Source organism: Mobula hypostoma, chromosome 13 (genome assembly GCF_963921235.1).
Source record: "Mobula hypostoma chromosome 13, sMobHyp1.1, whole genome shotgun sequence".
NCBI lineage: Eukaryota > Metazoa > Chordata > Chondrichthyes > Myliobatiformes > Myliobatidae > Mobula > Mobula hypostoma.
Window position 1 is genome coordinate 34,122,359 of NC_086109.1, and position 16,534 is coordinate 34,138,892.

Here is a 16,534-nt window from a genome sequence, read left to right on the forward strand (position 1 = left end):
GTGATGGCCTGGTGAAAGAAGCTGTCCCAGAGCCTGTTGGTCCTGGTCTTAATGCTGAGGTACCATTTGCCTGTTCCTGAAACTGGTTGTGTGGGACCCAAGGCTCCTTTAATTCCTTCCCGATGGCAGCAATAAGAAAAGAGCATGGCTTGATGGTGGGGGTCCTTAATGATGGATGCTGCTTTCCTGAAACAAGCACTCCTTGTAGATATTCTCAATGGTGGGGAGGGCGTTATCCATGATAAACTGGGGTTTCACACTAGTTTTTGGAGGCATTTCTGATCAAGGGCATTGGTGTTGCCATACATGTCTGTGATGCAAGCAGTCAGTATACTCTCCACTGCGGACCTATAGAAGCTTGTTAAAGTTTTAGATGACATATCAAATCTTCACAAATTTCTAACAGAGGCACTCCCCTGCCTTTTTTGTAAAGGCAATTATGTGACAGACCCAGGATAGGTCCTCTGAAATGATAACACCAAGGAATTTAAAGTTGCTGACCCTCTCCACTTCTGATCCCGGTGTGGACTGGCTCATGGACCTTCACGTTCCTCTCTCTGGGGTTAATAATCAGCTCTTTGGTTTTGATGACATTGAATGAGATATTGTATTGTGGCACCATTCAGCTAGATTCTCAAGCCCCCACCTATATATTGATTTGTCACCACGGTTTGATTTGACCAACAACATCACTGTCGTCAGCAAACTTGAGTATAGCACTGGAGGTGTGCTTAGCCTTACAATCATAAGTATGAGCGAGTAGAGCAGGGGGCTAAGCACAGAGCCTTGCGGTGCACTTGTGCTGATGGTAACTGCGGAGATGTTATTGCTAATCTGAACTGACAGGGGTCTGCAAGTGGGGAAATCAAAGATCCGGTTGCATAAGTTGATATTGAGGCCTAGGTCTTAGGGCTTATTGATTAGTCTTGGGGGAAATGAAAATGTTGAACGCAGAGCTGTAGTCAATGAAGAGCATCCTGACGTATGCATCTTCACTGTCCAGATGTTCCAAAGTTGAATGCAGAGCCAAAAAAAATGGCATTTGCTGTTGATCTACTGTTGAATTATAGGCAAATTGGCACAGATCCAAGTTGTTCTCAGGAAGTTGATATGCTTCATCAGCAACCTCTCAAAGCATTTCATCACTGTGGACGTAAATGCTACTGGATGATTGTCACTGAGGCAGCTTACCACGTTTTCCTTGGATACTGATGTAACTGAAGCCTGCTTGAAGCAGGTGGGTACTACAAAATGGTGAAACAAGAGGTTAAGGATATCAGTGAAAACTCCAGCCAGTTGATCAGCACAGGACTTTCATACTCAGCCAGCTACCATCTGCACCAGATTCTTTCCATGGGTTTCACCTTCCTGAAGGACGCTCTCACAATCAGCCTCAGAGACTGAAATCACAGGATCGTCAGGGACTGTGGGAGTTTGTGAAGCTGCCTTCATGTTTTTTCAGAGACTACAAAAGACATTGAGCTCATCTGGGAGCAAATGCTTGCTGTCACCTATGTCACTTGGTTTCAATTTGTAGGTGGTGAGAGCATTCACAGCTATCCAGCCTCCTTCTGCGATTCATGTTTGCTTTGGATCTGTCACTTCACACGTGCAATGGCTTTCTGGAGGACATAGCTGGACCTCTTGTATTTTGCTTGGCTGCCAGACCAAAATGCCACTGACCTGGCCCTCAGTGGATGATGGATCTCTTGGCTCATCCAGAGCTTCTGGTTGGGGAAGACTGATTTTGTGGGGCCACACTCATCCATGACTGACTTTATAAAGTCTGTGACAACTGTGGCTTATTCACTCACATCCTCTTATGAATCCTTGAACACAGCCTAGTCCACTGACTCACAACAATCCAGTAGCTGCTCCTCTGCTTGTTCACCTCTGTTGCCTGTATGTCTGAATCCTTGTTATTTAGCCTCTGCCTGTATACAGGTAGGAGGACAACTAGATGATTAGATTTCCCAAAATGTGATCTAGGCATGGAATAGTAGGCATTCCTAATCATAGTACAGCAATAGTCAAGTGTGTTGGGACCATGGTGCTGCAGGTGATATGTTGATAATTGGGCAGCGATTTCTTCAAGCAAGCCTGATTAAAGTCGCCAGCAATGATCTGAAAGGCATAATGGCTGTTTCTTCTTTGCAAATCATGCTACTCAATACATTGAGTGTTTACTTAGCGTCAGTCTTTGGTGATCTGGCTTGGAATCTTCCAGTCAAGGCACTGGATGTTCATTTGTTTAAAGGTGCTGTACCTGCATTCCTGAGTCAAGTCTGCCATGCCTGTCAGATCATGAAATTGTTAGTTCGTTTAGATGGTTCAGAAGCAAATTACTAAGGGAAATTACAGTCTATAGATTGCAGTAATAATAGTTCAAAAGAAGTCAGTCTAAGTTTTGAGCCATCTGATGCAATGTACCACCATCACCATATTGACCAGTGATCTACAGGTTTCCCCCATCATCCGAAGGTACAGCGTTCCTGTGCAACAGTTCGTAAGCCGAAATGTCGTAAAGCAAAGAAGCAATTACCATTTATTTATATGGGAAAACTTCGTGAGCATTCGCAGACCCAAAAATAACCTACCAAATCATGCCAAATAACACATAAAACCTAAAATAACAGTAACATATAGTAAAAGCAGGGATGATATGATAAATACACAGCCTATATAAAGTAGAAATACTTCTCTGCAACGACTGCCTGCACAGATCTCCATAGTGAAAATCTCACGCAAGCGCTCTCGGTATAAACGTGCTCTCCAGTAACCTTTAAAATATGAAGCTGCCAAATCTACCAAATAAGACGTAAAAATACACAGCCTATATAAAGTAGAAATAATGTATGTACAGTGTAGTATCACTTACCGGAATTGGGAAAACAGCGCTGAGCACATTAATGATGGTGTGTTAGACTCGTCGGAATTTGGGTGGTGCAGTGGCCCCCACCGTCCCGGCGGTCGACCCGATACATTGCCGAAAAGAACGCAGCGGTAGCCGGGAGGCACACAGCACATCTTTAAGAAAAAACCCGAAATAAACATGCTAATTAATTAGGTGCTGCCACGTAATTGTCGGCCCAGATCAGTGCCGATTTCCGATTGCATCGCCTCTGATCTGGGCTGACAATTACATGTCGGCGGCACCTAGAATACTGATGAACAGTATTTTCAATCTGAACCATGCCACATGCAATCACTGCATGATGAACCAAACCAGTATTTGAAAAGGAGTTATACTTCACTAAGAAGCAACGATGAACGGCAACGTTGATTTAATTAGACCAATTATTTGTTGAACAAAGTAACCAAACTGGTAATCCACCTGAAGTGAGGTAAGAAACAATGAGTTCACTCTAAGACATCTCCAATGATAATCAAGACCTGAACAACAGGCAGTTACTATCCATAATAACAATGAATACCAATTGGTTACAAGACCCAGAGGTAATGCCCTCATATGAACCTTCTCTCAGTCTGACTGGCTCAGTACCAATAATCAAGGCGCTACACAATTGAAGTGGGAAAATGGAGGAGATGCTATAGCAGCTAATAATCAAATTACAAAAAGATAAAGGTGAATTAAATGGATTGTTTGTAAATTGAACTATCAATGTGGCATCATCTTACTTAAGGATAGAAAGGACAACACACACAAAATGCCGGAGAAACTCAGCAGGTCATGCAGCATCATGGAATAGCATAGCCGATGTTTCAGGTCAAGACCGTTCAACAGGACTGGAGAAAAAAAAATGAGTTGAGTTGGAGTTGAAAGGTGAGGGTAGGGGAGGGACAAACACAAGGTGATGGGTGAAACTGGGAGGGGGAGGGGTGAAATACAGAGCTGAGAAGTTGATTGGTGAAAGGGATAAAAGGACTGGCGAACAGGGAATATAATAGAAGAGGGCATAAGGCCATGGAAGAAAGGAAAAGTGTGAGGAGCACCAGAGGGAGGCAATGGGCAGGCAAGAATAAGGTGAGAGAGGGAAATGTCGATGAGGCCACACTCAGGTTGGAGGAGTAACACCTTATATTCCGTCTGGGTAGCCTCCAACCTGAAGGCATGAACATCGATTTCCTGAACTTCCTGTAATTCCCCGCCACCGTACCCCATCCCCCTTTCTCTCACCTTATCCGAGCCTGCCCATCGCCTCCCTGTGTTCCTCCCCCTTTTTCTTTCTTCCAGGTCTTCTAACCTCTCCTATTAGTTCCCCTCTTCCCTCGCACTGCATCTCTTTCACAAGTCAACTTTCCAGCTCTTTACTTCACCCGTCCCCTTCCCGGTTGCACCTATCACCTTGTGTTTCTCCCTCCCCACCCCACCTTTCAACTACAACTCATCTTTTTTTTAAAACTTCAGTCCTAATGAAGGGTCTTGGCCCAAAACGTCGACCGTACTCTTTACCGTACATGTTGTCTGGCCTGCTGAGTTCCTCCAGCATTTTGTGTGTTGTTTGGATTTCTAGAACCTGCAGATTTTCTCTTGTTTGTGATAAGAACAGGTAGAATAGAAGTAAGTTGAGTTTTGGAAACAAGTTGCAATTCCTCGCTGAACCCTAGAACAACTTGAGAACCTGGCAGCAATACTTAGCAATACTATGAACCTAGGATTCAGAAAACTTGATTACTATAAGTCAGTGACTGATCAATCTGTGTCCTGACCATGCTGTGCAAGATGCAAGTCTGGTATCTTATTCAAACTCTTAAATGCAAGCTAAAGCATACTTTTCATTAGTTGCCATCATGTGTCTTGAATACAAGTATGAGTGCAACTAACAAACAGCTACTAGACAATCATTCGTAGTTTTTTTTTAAACATATCATATAAACTGAATTTACAGTACCGTGCAAAAGTCTTATGCACATATATATAGCTAGACTGCCCAAGACTTTGCATTGTAATGTAGTAAATTTATGTATTGCATTGTGAGTGATGATAAACCTGGTAATGATGGAGTTTCCACTGTGGACTGAGAGTGGGAAGGGGGCAGGCAGAGGGGAATTATGATTGGGAAAAGAGGAAGGGAGAGAGCAGAAAGCAGCAGGGAGACATTCTGTAATGATCAATAAATCAATTGTTTGGAATCCAATGACCTTGCCTGGTGTCTCAGGGCTGGGTGTGTCTGCATCCACCCCTGTCACCCCTTCACTGCCACCTGTCCCACACACCTCCTGCAGCACTTCATCCATACCATTCCCAACATACTTTGCTCCTGCCAGATTAATAAACTTGCTCTCCATTCCATGTTGACAAATACAGTATTGTGCAGAAGTCCTAGACGCATAAATATAGCAAGTACGCCTAAGACTTTTCCATAGTAACAGGACAATCATTCCTCGGTATTAATACTTCAATAGACAAACATCTGTGCTTTACACAATTTTCAACATAGCTGTGATACTTGCCAGGGACAATAAGCCAAGGATCCATCTGATGAAGTGAACAATATAAATTCAGTTAGTTATTTATTTATTTAAAATTCAAGAACTGACAGCAAGCACCAGTAATGGTGGTCAAGAAGTGAATAGACTGCTGCAAGAATTCATCTGGTTCACTGATACTTTTTGGAAAAGAAAAAAGAAAGCTGCTATTCTACCTGGTCTTTCTACTATTTATTCAATACTCCAGAACAAAACAATGTGATTCATACTTGATTGCATTTGCAATGGCCCAATGCGCAATAGTAAAACAGCAATAACTGCTAGGCTTTCCAGAGGCTCCTACATCTGCTGAATAAGTTAAAAGCTTCTCATTGATCTTACAGTTCTGGAAAACCCAGTTCAATCATTTAAAAAAACCAGTACACTTGTCTTATTCAGACTCACTGCCTGAGCAAAAGATTGAAGTAGCTTCTCAGTTAAATGCATTGTGATTAAACTTCAGTGCAAGTTCCCCAGCCCCGCCTCCCAAAGTTAAATTATTATTTGAAAGTCAGGTCCTTAAATCCCATTTTATGCTTGCAACAATGTAACAAGACTTCAAACTCACATTCCTCTGAGTTCTAATTGAATTTATTCTCTGACAGATACCAAGATATTGCAACAGTTGTAGGGGCATGTGTTCACCAGTACCAGTGGCTTAATTATCAGAGGTTAAATGCCTGCACTTAATAACTCATTCTGACTGACAACTAATGGTTTGCTAAAAGAAGAAATTACATTTATCACACTGCAATAATGGCTGATTCTGTAGGACGTTAAGTGCAACTATAGTTTGGTGAAGCAAAGCTGAAAGATTGATCTAAATGTTCTCACCAAGGGTATTCGTTCAATAACGAGCACCATTTATTCAGTCCCCTAAAATAGAGGACATAAAAAGATCAATGAAAGGTCAAAACATCAATTAAATGAAATCCTATCACAACACAAAACAGCATTTATCTTTGATTGCAAGACCATGAAGATGAACTACTTTATATTCATTTAAAGGACGTGGGTTTCAGAGACTGAGTCAGCATTTAATTGCCTTTCCCTGATCGCCCTTGCGGGGGGGGGGGGGGGCCAGCTGTCTTCAACTTCTGTAGGCCAAGACATGGCTATACTGTTATGGAGAGAATTTCAGGACTTTTAACTAGCAATGGTAAATGAACAACTATAAGATTTGAAGGCAGGATGGTGTGTAACTTATGGGCAATTTCTAGACTGCGATGCTCCCATGCTTTTTTTTCCCTGCCCAAGTCCATCCAGCTGGTCATGGTTTTCAAGTTGTTGACAATGGTGTTGAGATTGAGAGGGTGGTAAACTTCAAGCTCCTTAAGAATGAACATCACCAATAGCCTAGTCTGTCCAACCACATTGATGTCATGGCCGAGGAAGCTCACCAATGCCTCCACTTCCTCAGGTGGTTAAAGAAATTGATGAAGGGTCTCGGCCTGAAACGTCGACTGCAACTCTTCCTAGAGATGATGCCTGGCCTGCTGCGTTCACCAGCAACTTTTGTGTGTGTTGCTTGAATTTCCAGCATCTGCAGAATTCCTGTTGTTTGCGGTTAAAGAAATTCAGTAGGTCCCCATGGATTACCAAGTTTTCTCAATGCACCATAGAAAGCATTCAGTCTGGATATTATGAAGGAGACCACAAAAAAACTACAGCGACTTGGGGACACAGGTCAGACCATCACAGGAACCAGCTATCTTTCTAGAGACTCAGTCCATGCTTCATTGCCTCACAAAGCAACCAGCAAAATCAAAGATCCCATCCATTCCAGACATTCTATCTCCTTGCATCTCCCATTGGGCAGAAGATACAGAAGCCAGAAAGCACCAGATCCAAGGCCAGCTTTTCTCCCGCTCTTATCAGATTCTTGAATGGACTTCTTGTACAATAAGATGGACTCGTGACTTCACAATCTACTGCGTTACTATCTTACACTTTGTTTATCTGTGCTGCCCTTTCTCTGCAGCCTTCACAGTTTATTCTTTGTTGCTTTCCCTTGATCTACCTCAATGTATTATACAATCATTTGATCTGTATGAACAGAATACAAGACAGGCTCTTCATTGCACCCAGGCAATAATAAACCAATACCAATAAGGAGTTTTGTTATCTTGCTGCATTGCATCCCGCAGATGGTAAAAAACCAATTAAATTGCACTGGTGGGGGACTGAATGAATAATTTTCGATGGGGTGGCTATCATACAGACTGCTATATCCTCCATGTTGAGTTTTGTTGAAGCTGCACTCAGGCAATTGAAGAATATTCCATTACACTCCTGACTTTGTTGGAAATGCTGCACACTGGAGCTTAGTGTCATGTTTGTGAACTGAATGGGGTGTTTCAGAACAATCACTCAATCTGTACTTTTTAAACAAAGAACTTTGAATAGACATGATAGCATGAAGAAACAAAGCAAAGTCTTGAAAATGACCTAAACTTGTATTTACCGTTCCAGAAAACTCGCTCAAAATTTTGAAAAAGAGATTCAATCAGTGGTATTTGATAACACAATCATTCATAATTAGCTATCAAATGGATGGCAACACCATTACCTCTGTTTATACTCAAATACAACAGCATCTTTTGGGAGTACACAGATGTCAATTAAGTGAGAGAATACTAAAGGCGCTGTCCAAAGTACACTTGAAGTAAAAGGCGTGTGCGCGCTAACATCTCTTAAAGGAGAAATATCTGCCTTGAAGGCAAGAATAATTTACTAAACTGAAGGAGGAGCTATTGAATGAAATGGATCTAGGCACTTGAAAATTCAGAAACAGAGGTAATCTCATCAAGACATCACAGAAGGAATAGAAGCAGCACTGTGCCTCATGACCATTCAAGCGCGAATACTCAGTGCCATTTTCGAAGACAATTCCCATATCTTTTAACATCCAGAAATGCATCATTTATTTTTAATTAACATGATGACTGATTTTGAGGAGTTGTATGGAGAACACAATTCCAAATTTTCTTTTTTAAAATGAAGAAACTTTCCCGATCTTAATTCTAAATGGCCTACTATGTATTCTCAAACCGTGCCTCAGTCCGAGACAATCTTTGAGCAGCTACTAGTAACTTACTTTGATTGTTATAGTTAAGAACTATTCTAAAAATCTGCAATTGTACTGGATTCAGTGTGTCATAATGTAATTTGGCAAATACTTGAATGTGTTTCTGACTACAAGTCAAAACGGATCTCTGCAAATGCAAAAGAAAAGGATTTTGATACTGGAAAGGGAGAAAGCTACATCTGCATGTTGAACAAAACCAGTTTTTAAATCAACAAAATTTCAATTGTACAGTCAATGGATATACAAAATATGATATCAAACTAGAACTATTTAAAAATGTAGGGCTTGTGAATCTCAGGCATGTGTGAGGAAGAACAAGATCAAGAGCTGGGGTTTAGGTCTGATATGGTTGTCCTGTTGGAAGCTATCATGGATTCAATAGGCTGAATGGCAATATAACACATACCTGACAGCTACAACCAATATACATAAAGATAATATTCACATAGAGCAGACAATGCGACACAAAATTCTGAAATTCCCTGTCTGACTTCACAAAGCACTTTCTCCCCCCAAACCGGAATAGCTTAAGGTGGTATCTCACTTAAAAAAAACTCAGATGCAATAAAAATAGGCAATGAATACTTGTCAGAGAAACAATGAAATAAGAGTAAACCACTTGGAACACACACAACATGCTGGAGGAACTCAGCAGGTCAGACAGCATCTATGGAAATGAATAAACAGTTGATGTTTTGGGTCAAGACCCTTTTTCAGGATTGAACCACCTGGGCCTTTTAACCTTCTTCATCTTTAAGAAAAATCAGCACTGACCCTCCAACATCAGTACCAAAGTTCTATTGACTGCCCATATTCAAAGCCACAGAGCACAGAAAAGGGACCCTCAGCCCACCAGCATCCATTATAATTAACCATCAAGTACCTTACCTATATTGATTCTATTTACCAGCACTTGATAGTCAAACAAAATCCCCCCTCCAAAAAAATTTACGTTTCACCTTAACTACATCATTAAACACATCTAATAATATCTATTCAAATTAATTCCAACTTGCTATTTAGTATTGCAGTACAGTATTACCTTCACAAATCTGAGAATGACAAAGAGCTCAATGACTTCTATGTGCTCTTTAGGACAGAAATTGTGACAGGCCTAAAATTTCAAGATTGCTTCCAGCATTCCAAGTTTCATGAGTGCTAGTATTCTGAATTTTGTTTTCTTTATATTTTAACCGCAATCTGTGAACTAAGCATACACATCAACATACTGAAATTTTCTACGATGCATCTTAGAATTGGTCCAGGGCATTGTCACTGTATTAACTGATTCAACACCTGCCATTGTCAAACAGCATTGCAGTACATTAGTTTTGGAGTTGTCTTGGAAACAAGGTCAAGCTGGAGATAGATGGGAATGCTCAGCTGCAGAGTGCTTCATCCATTTGAAATTTAATGACACAACAGGGTGACAGAAAAGCTTGCTTGAATTACTTATTTCAATTGTTTAACACTGGATTTTCAGGAATAGGCATAGAAGTCAAATTTTATATACAAAACATGGCTGAAGATTACTGCATAACTTGGTTCTAGATTACACTGACAAAGTATTTTCTGCACTGCACGGTAAAGCATTCAATAGCCTCACTGTTAGTATACAGTACAAAAGTTCAATCTTAAATTTATTGACAATGATTGAGACTGTTCCAACAAAATGAGCCACTCAAAATGTTTTCATGTCTATAACAACCAATTGTGGTCAAAATTGCAATAGTTTAAACTTTTTATTCCCTTCAGCTTACAACTTCAATAACTCCAATAAGAAACCCAAACCCCAGCTGAACTGAAAATTGTATACATTAGGATAGAATACCTGGATTCACCTTTATACAAAAAGCCACAGTGATTGTCCGCCACTCAGTGCACACTTTGAAAATAGTACATTAATCACTCAAATTCAAGCAAAAACTATTCCATTACAAGTCAATCACAGCTTCAGAGTTAATGAAAAATTCTGCCAAATAAAAACAGAAACTGTTGGGAATATTCAGAGTTATTGCCTGACTTGAAGAGAGTTAATGTTACCAGCCAAATGATACCTGCAAGTCAAGGGTTTAACAGGTCAAATATGATATTGGAGAAAAAGTAGTTCAATTAAAAAAGGTTGCATTTCTGACCCATCATTTTAATTCTCTCCCTTGTTCCCATTTCAAAGTTTGTTGCTTGAACACCTTACATTTCAATGACTGTCAACATAAAAGCAAGCATTATAATCTTTCAGTTATTCTTATACCATCCAGAACTGGACACTCAATTCAACAACTTCAGATCAGCTATGGCCACTTGACAGCACCCCAGCCCAGAACAGTCATTGGCAAAAATCTTACTATTAGCATTTACATATTATTCATCCTTTGCTTCTCTACTTGTTCCAATACCATTCAGTACTGTCTTCACTGTCACCCCTTTATCATTTAACTTTACCTGCCTTCAAAACATTCAGTCAGACTCTTGTTCTTGGCAATCCCTCCCTTCTTTCCCTACAATATGCAAAATAGCAAATAATACAAAAACATCTGTTATTAAGTATACACGATAGAATGAATCTGACAATCAGATAGATTTTCCTGGAAGCATTGTTTCGGAAATCTCCTAGAAGTCAAACTTGCTTTCTGTTTGAAAATTGTTATGCAGTGATTGTTTTATCAGCAAGTGCAATGAACACTTGCATTAACGTTTCAGAGAAAGTTTGCTTTCTGTCATTCCCAGTACGGACAATGGCTCTTTGACCTGAAGGATTGAATTGTTTCTCATTCATAGATGCTGCATGACTTGCTAAACAGTTATAATTATCCAAATTCCAAGCTATCTTTTATTTTTTGCATCATAGGCAAAAATCTTTCTAATCCAGGTTTTTACATAGTTTCCTGTTACTGATGTCCTGACTTGTAAAAAAAAAATCCAACTTTATGCAAATCCTCTCATGCATTTTTAAAGCATGGTTCAAGGTAGCAATAATATTTATGGTGTACACTAATAACTGGATACAGTAGATATTCTATTAGTTTAATTATGGGTAGTGTGAGGGTGACTATTTGATGAAATGGAATTAGGTTATGTAGAGTGATTCAATAGCGATAGCTCTAGAAAACTGAGAAATCTGCTTACTAACAGTTCTTAGCAACAGAACCCTCATGTAACTCAGGGACAGCCCATATTGATTTTTCATGATGCAAATACTGTTGGCAAAAACTAGGTTTAGAAGGTGTTATTGAATAGTTTAGGAAAGTAAATTGCAAAATAAGAACAAGGTGATAAAGTGATTGTTTAGTGCCAGACATAGTGTTGTTGTCTGCGGCTACGTCCACACTAGACCGGATAATTTTGAAAATGCCAGTTTTGCGTAAAAACGATAGATGTCCACACCAAGTGTTTTTGAAAATACCTCCGTCCACATTAAAATGGGCATGTGGGTGAATCTCCTCCTACTGGGCATGCGCAGGATACATCTACAGAAAACAAACAACATGTTTGGTGTTGTATCTCGCTGTGAAAGTGCGCATTTGTGCAGTTACAGACTAGAAAAATTTAAAAGGAAATTGCCAAACGAGGGACAGCTGTTCGCTCTTGCGCAGGAGGACTTAAAACTAAAAAACAAACAAATACTGGAGCATATGGAGGCAACCAACAGGGAGTTCACAGACAGTATGACCCGGCTGACGACGAATATTGAAAAACTGACCAACTCCGTTGCATTAATAAAGCACCTTGTTAAATGTATAAAACATGTCTGCATCAGTGTTATCTTGTATTTTCATACAATGTTACATTAGGCTGTTACACATCTATTGTCAGAGAAGTACTTGCATACATAGGTAAACCACCTTCACACAAGCAAGGACAGAAAACAGGGCAAAGTGAGTATACTTATTTATTCAGTAAGGTACGGGTCAAAGTACTTGGTGAGTACATTTCTAACTCTTCTGGCTTCAGTCTCGTTACCGCCTGTTCTGAAATTGTTAGGTTGGGGGGGGTGTGTGTGTGTGTGTGTGTGTGTGTGTGTGTGTGTGTGTGTGTGTGTGTGTGTGTGTGTGTGTCGTTCAAAAAAACAATGAAATGCCACGCTGCCGCCACCATCTGTTCCGGCACATCATGACAGCATTTTTAGAAATCTCTGGTTACCCCATCCACACCACTCTGCTCAATCAGCATTTTCAAATTTACACACCCTGGAGGGCATTTTAGAAATGCTCTGTTTTTGGGGGAGGAAAACGCCGTTTCAGTGTGGACAGAGGGTCAAAACGAAGAGAAAAAGCTTTGGTTACGGATTTATCTGGTCTAGTGTGGACGTAGCCTAAGATGATATAGAGCAGGAACTCCCAACTTTTTATGCCACAGATCTCTACCATGAACAGAGGGGTCAGTGGGCCCCAGGGTGAGAATTCCTGGTATAGTTTCTCAAGTGTTGTTGGAGCTACATTCATCTGGACAAGTGGAAGGTATTACATCAAATATATTTATATTTAGTGTTTTTTTACAATATTATCATGTTGTTTATCTTTTGTTTTTTTCTTTTCTTATATAGAGTTACAATTATTTTGTTCTCCTTTACAATTGTGTACAGGAAATTACATTATACAAACTTGAATCCTGCTGGAGGAAAACTTCAGTGGCATATATAAACGAGTCATTTGGGATAGGACAGCAAGCCTATAGCTTCCATTTGGAGCCACTGCATTTATGTGGCTGATCAAGCTGAGTTTCTCGTTGAGAATGCAAAGGACTGACATTAAATATCAAGGCAAGCTAAACTCTCTTGCCAGGCATCACCTCTTCCACCTTCCGGAACAATCTCACCTCTACTTATAGTACCTGAATGTTGGCTACCACATATTCCTTCTTGCAGGCGTGGAATGCTTCAATTGCAAAAGAAAACTGACATCTACCTTACTATGTGGTATACAATGAATGAAATATACACTGCATAACAGCAAAGGAAATTTAAAAGTGAACATCTTTGCATTGTATGAAAAGTTAATTTGTATGAAAAGCAAATCACTCCAAGTAACATCTGCACTGATATTCTGAGGCTAAGATAATTAAGCTTCAATCATTACAACCATCTTCCTTTGTTCTAACTTACTTTGCCAATCACTGGAACACTTATGCCTTCATACCATCAAAACTTCAGTTTCTACACATTGATACGTTTTCATGAGCAATCACTCTTGCTTCACTGAGGGAATTCGGCTCATGGCATGGCAAGTGGACCTAGCAAAAACCAAACTGGACATTAGGAAACAAATTATGAATGAGTTAACTCTTTGTGCTAGCTATTTTGAGCACACCTTCGATCACTTGGCTGACGACAGAGTAATTTGTGGCAATTCGTTACCATATTGTACAGGAGCAGAATTAGGACATTTAGCCCATCAAATATGCTCCACCTTTCAATCATAGCTTTTTCTAAAATACAATTCTTCTACCTTCTTCCCCATAATCCTTGATCTGGCAAGAATCTATCAATTCCGGCCTTAAGCACACTCAATGATCTGGCCTCCAGACTATTCTGTGAAAATAAATTGCAGATACACCACCTCTAGCTGAAAAAATTATTGCTTATTTTAGTTTTAATAGGATGTCCCTTTATTCTGAGGCGATGGCCTTAGATCCTAGGCTCTCCTACTGAAGGAAATTTGCTTTCTACATTCACCCTATCTAGGCCTTTCTGGGATCAGTAGGTTTCAATAAGATTCTCCACCCCCCACCCCCACAACATCCTTCCAAACTCCATGTAAAGACCAGAGACATCAAATAGAACCTACGTATTAAAATTTGTCCTGCTTCTCATGAACAGGACTTGTTTGAGCAACTTTCCGCACAGTATGGTAAATGTTAGTGCTGCAATCTGCTGGAAGAACTTGGCTAAGCAGCAGCTAGCTCTTCAGACCAAGTCTACAGAGACGCACAAGGTAGTGTGTAGTCTCACAACCTTTCCTGTAATACAGCAAGTCTTCATTAGCAGTCTCATGTCAGACCTACCATTGCTGAGGGTGGGATGTTCTTAGAATTTCTTCCTCCAATTAGCTGTTAATTGTCCAGTGCTATTCATGACCGGTTAAGGCAAGTCTGTAGAGCTTTGATCTAATCCATTAGCAACCTCTAGTGTTCTATGTAACAAAAAAAGTCATCCCTTGGGTGGAGCTTCATTGGGATGGCACCTCATTTTCAGGCACACTTCCATTTCTCTCTGAGCCAGGGTGACCCTATCCCTGATGTCCACCCCAACCATGCCTCCATCTGCAGAACCACCTGTGTGTAATTGTAGAGTTATGGATGTGCAAAAATCAGACTGCTTTTTGTTTATCAATGTGATCAAGTTTCTAAACATCTGTCACAAGATGACTGGCAAGGATGACTCACCATGAAAAACAAAAGAGTAAATGGTTTTATTTCAGATTTTCATCCCTTAGAAAGCACTAGGAATGCTCAGCAGGTCAAGCAACGTCTGTGGAGAGGGAAACTTACATTTCATATCAACCACCCTTCAATACGCATTCTAATAAAGACTCATTGAATTGAAATATTAAAGATCATTTTCCTTTTTCCACAGATGGTGCTTGATCTAGTGAATATCTGCACTACTGTTTTAATTTCAGGTTTATTCCTCACACTCATGAGCCTATCACAAATCAGACAGCTACATTCTTCAGTTTCAGCTTTGCTGAGAGTTGATTAAATCCTCCAGCCAGAGTGCAATTGCCTATTCCACTGGAGGTACAACTAAAAACTTTATCACTGTTCAGAATCTTAGATAATAAACTAGAACAACCATGATCCTTCTTCATAAGCCAGGTTAAGGTGCAAGCTGACTGAAAAAAAAATCAATTACTAAGACAACCAAGATTTTTTCCAGCTATCCTTAGTTTTAAACATACAAAAACGTCTAGATACTAGCAGCCGTCACCACCAATGGCTCAATATCTCATGTTACCATTAAATTGGACAGTGTAAAGATTAGCTTACAAAACCACTGTGTCTTTGACGAATACATTTTCGTCAATGAATCTTACTTTTATCGCCACTGTGCATTGAAGTGTACTGTATATCTATTTCCAATAATCATGGCTGACTTTTCATAAGAAGCCAGTGTTTATACATACCGAATGCTTTCTTAAAAGCATAATGTGATTTAAACGGGATCAGAAAACAATGGACTTTTTTCCCTTATAAACGCCCATGTGATGACAATATTCATAAATTATGTGCAGCGTCTGGAAACTAGAACGTCTCGAAATAGATATTTTAAAAGATCAATACGATTGGCTGAGTCCAAAGCCCTGACTCGCTCTAAGTTCTGTATGAGAAAACTGAACCTAATTCATTAAACGTGGATTAACGCTACCGGTGCTGACATTTGTGCTGTTAATTTTAGCACAAAGCAAAGTGCATGTGGCATCTCTCCAAACGATGCCACACCAGCGAAGTGGCGGAATAGTGATTTTAGAAAATGAAACAAAGCAGAAAGCGAAGAATTCCAAGACCATGCAGGCCCATCAAGTGAAAATCTATCCCCCCTCCCTCCACCCTCCACCCCCCATGGTAAAGACGGACTCCGAGGTGGCGAGCAGGCGTGCCGGCCCAGGGCCCGGGGAATCATTGCTCCCCCAGCTGCGCCGCAGTAACTATGCTCCACAGTCCCTTACCTCCTCCTCGCTCTCGCTTTTGAAGCACAAACATGCCGCTCGCTTCTTGAAACCGTCTCCATCGTAAGTCCGAGTCTGATTTTGCTTTAATTTCATCATTTATATCTTCTGTAACTATCTTATTTCAATTATTTTCTCTTCCTTTTTCTAAAAAAAACTTCGCAGAAAAACTAATACGATGAAATGAGGAATTTCTGTTTTATTTGTAAGTGCCAACGACACGAGGCCGCCACCGGTTATCCACTACGTCTCTTCATATTCCCACAACCATTCTCCCCGACACCGTCTCCACTGATACCACCGCCACCGCCATCTTAGCCGCTCCGTCGCGCCCTCAACCTAACTCGCTCGG

At 40.4% G+C, this 16,534-nt stretch overlaps 1 protein-coding gene across 1 annotated transcript in view; it reads right to left on the reverse strand.

The window, feature by feature from the left end:
* LOC134355535 (diphosphoinositol polyphosphate phosphohydrolase 1) overlaps positions 1 to 16,534 on the reverse strand; it is an 81,774-nt gene extending 65,240 nt beyond the window's left edge. Inside the window, exon 1 of the mRNA XM_063065547.1 lies at positions 16,183 to 16,534. Within this exon, the coding sequence (XP_062921617.1) occupies positions 16,183 to 16,281 (99 nt within the window). The 5' untranslated portion in view covers positions 16,282 to 16,534. The remainder of the gene's footprint in view (positions 1 to 16,182) is intronic.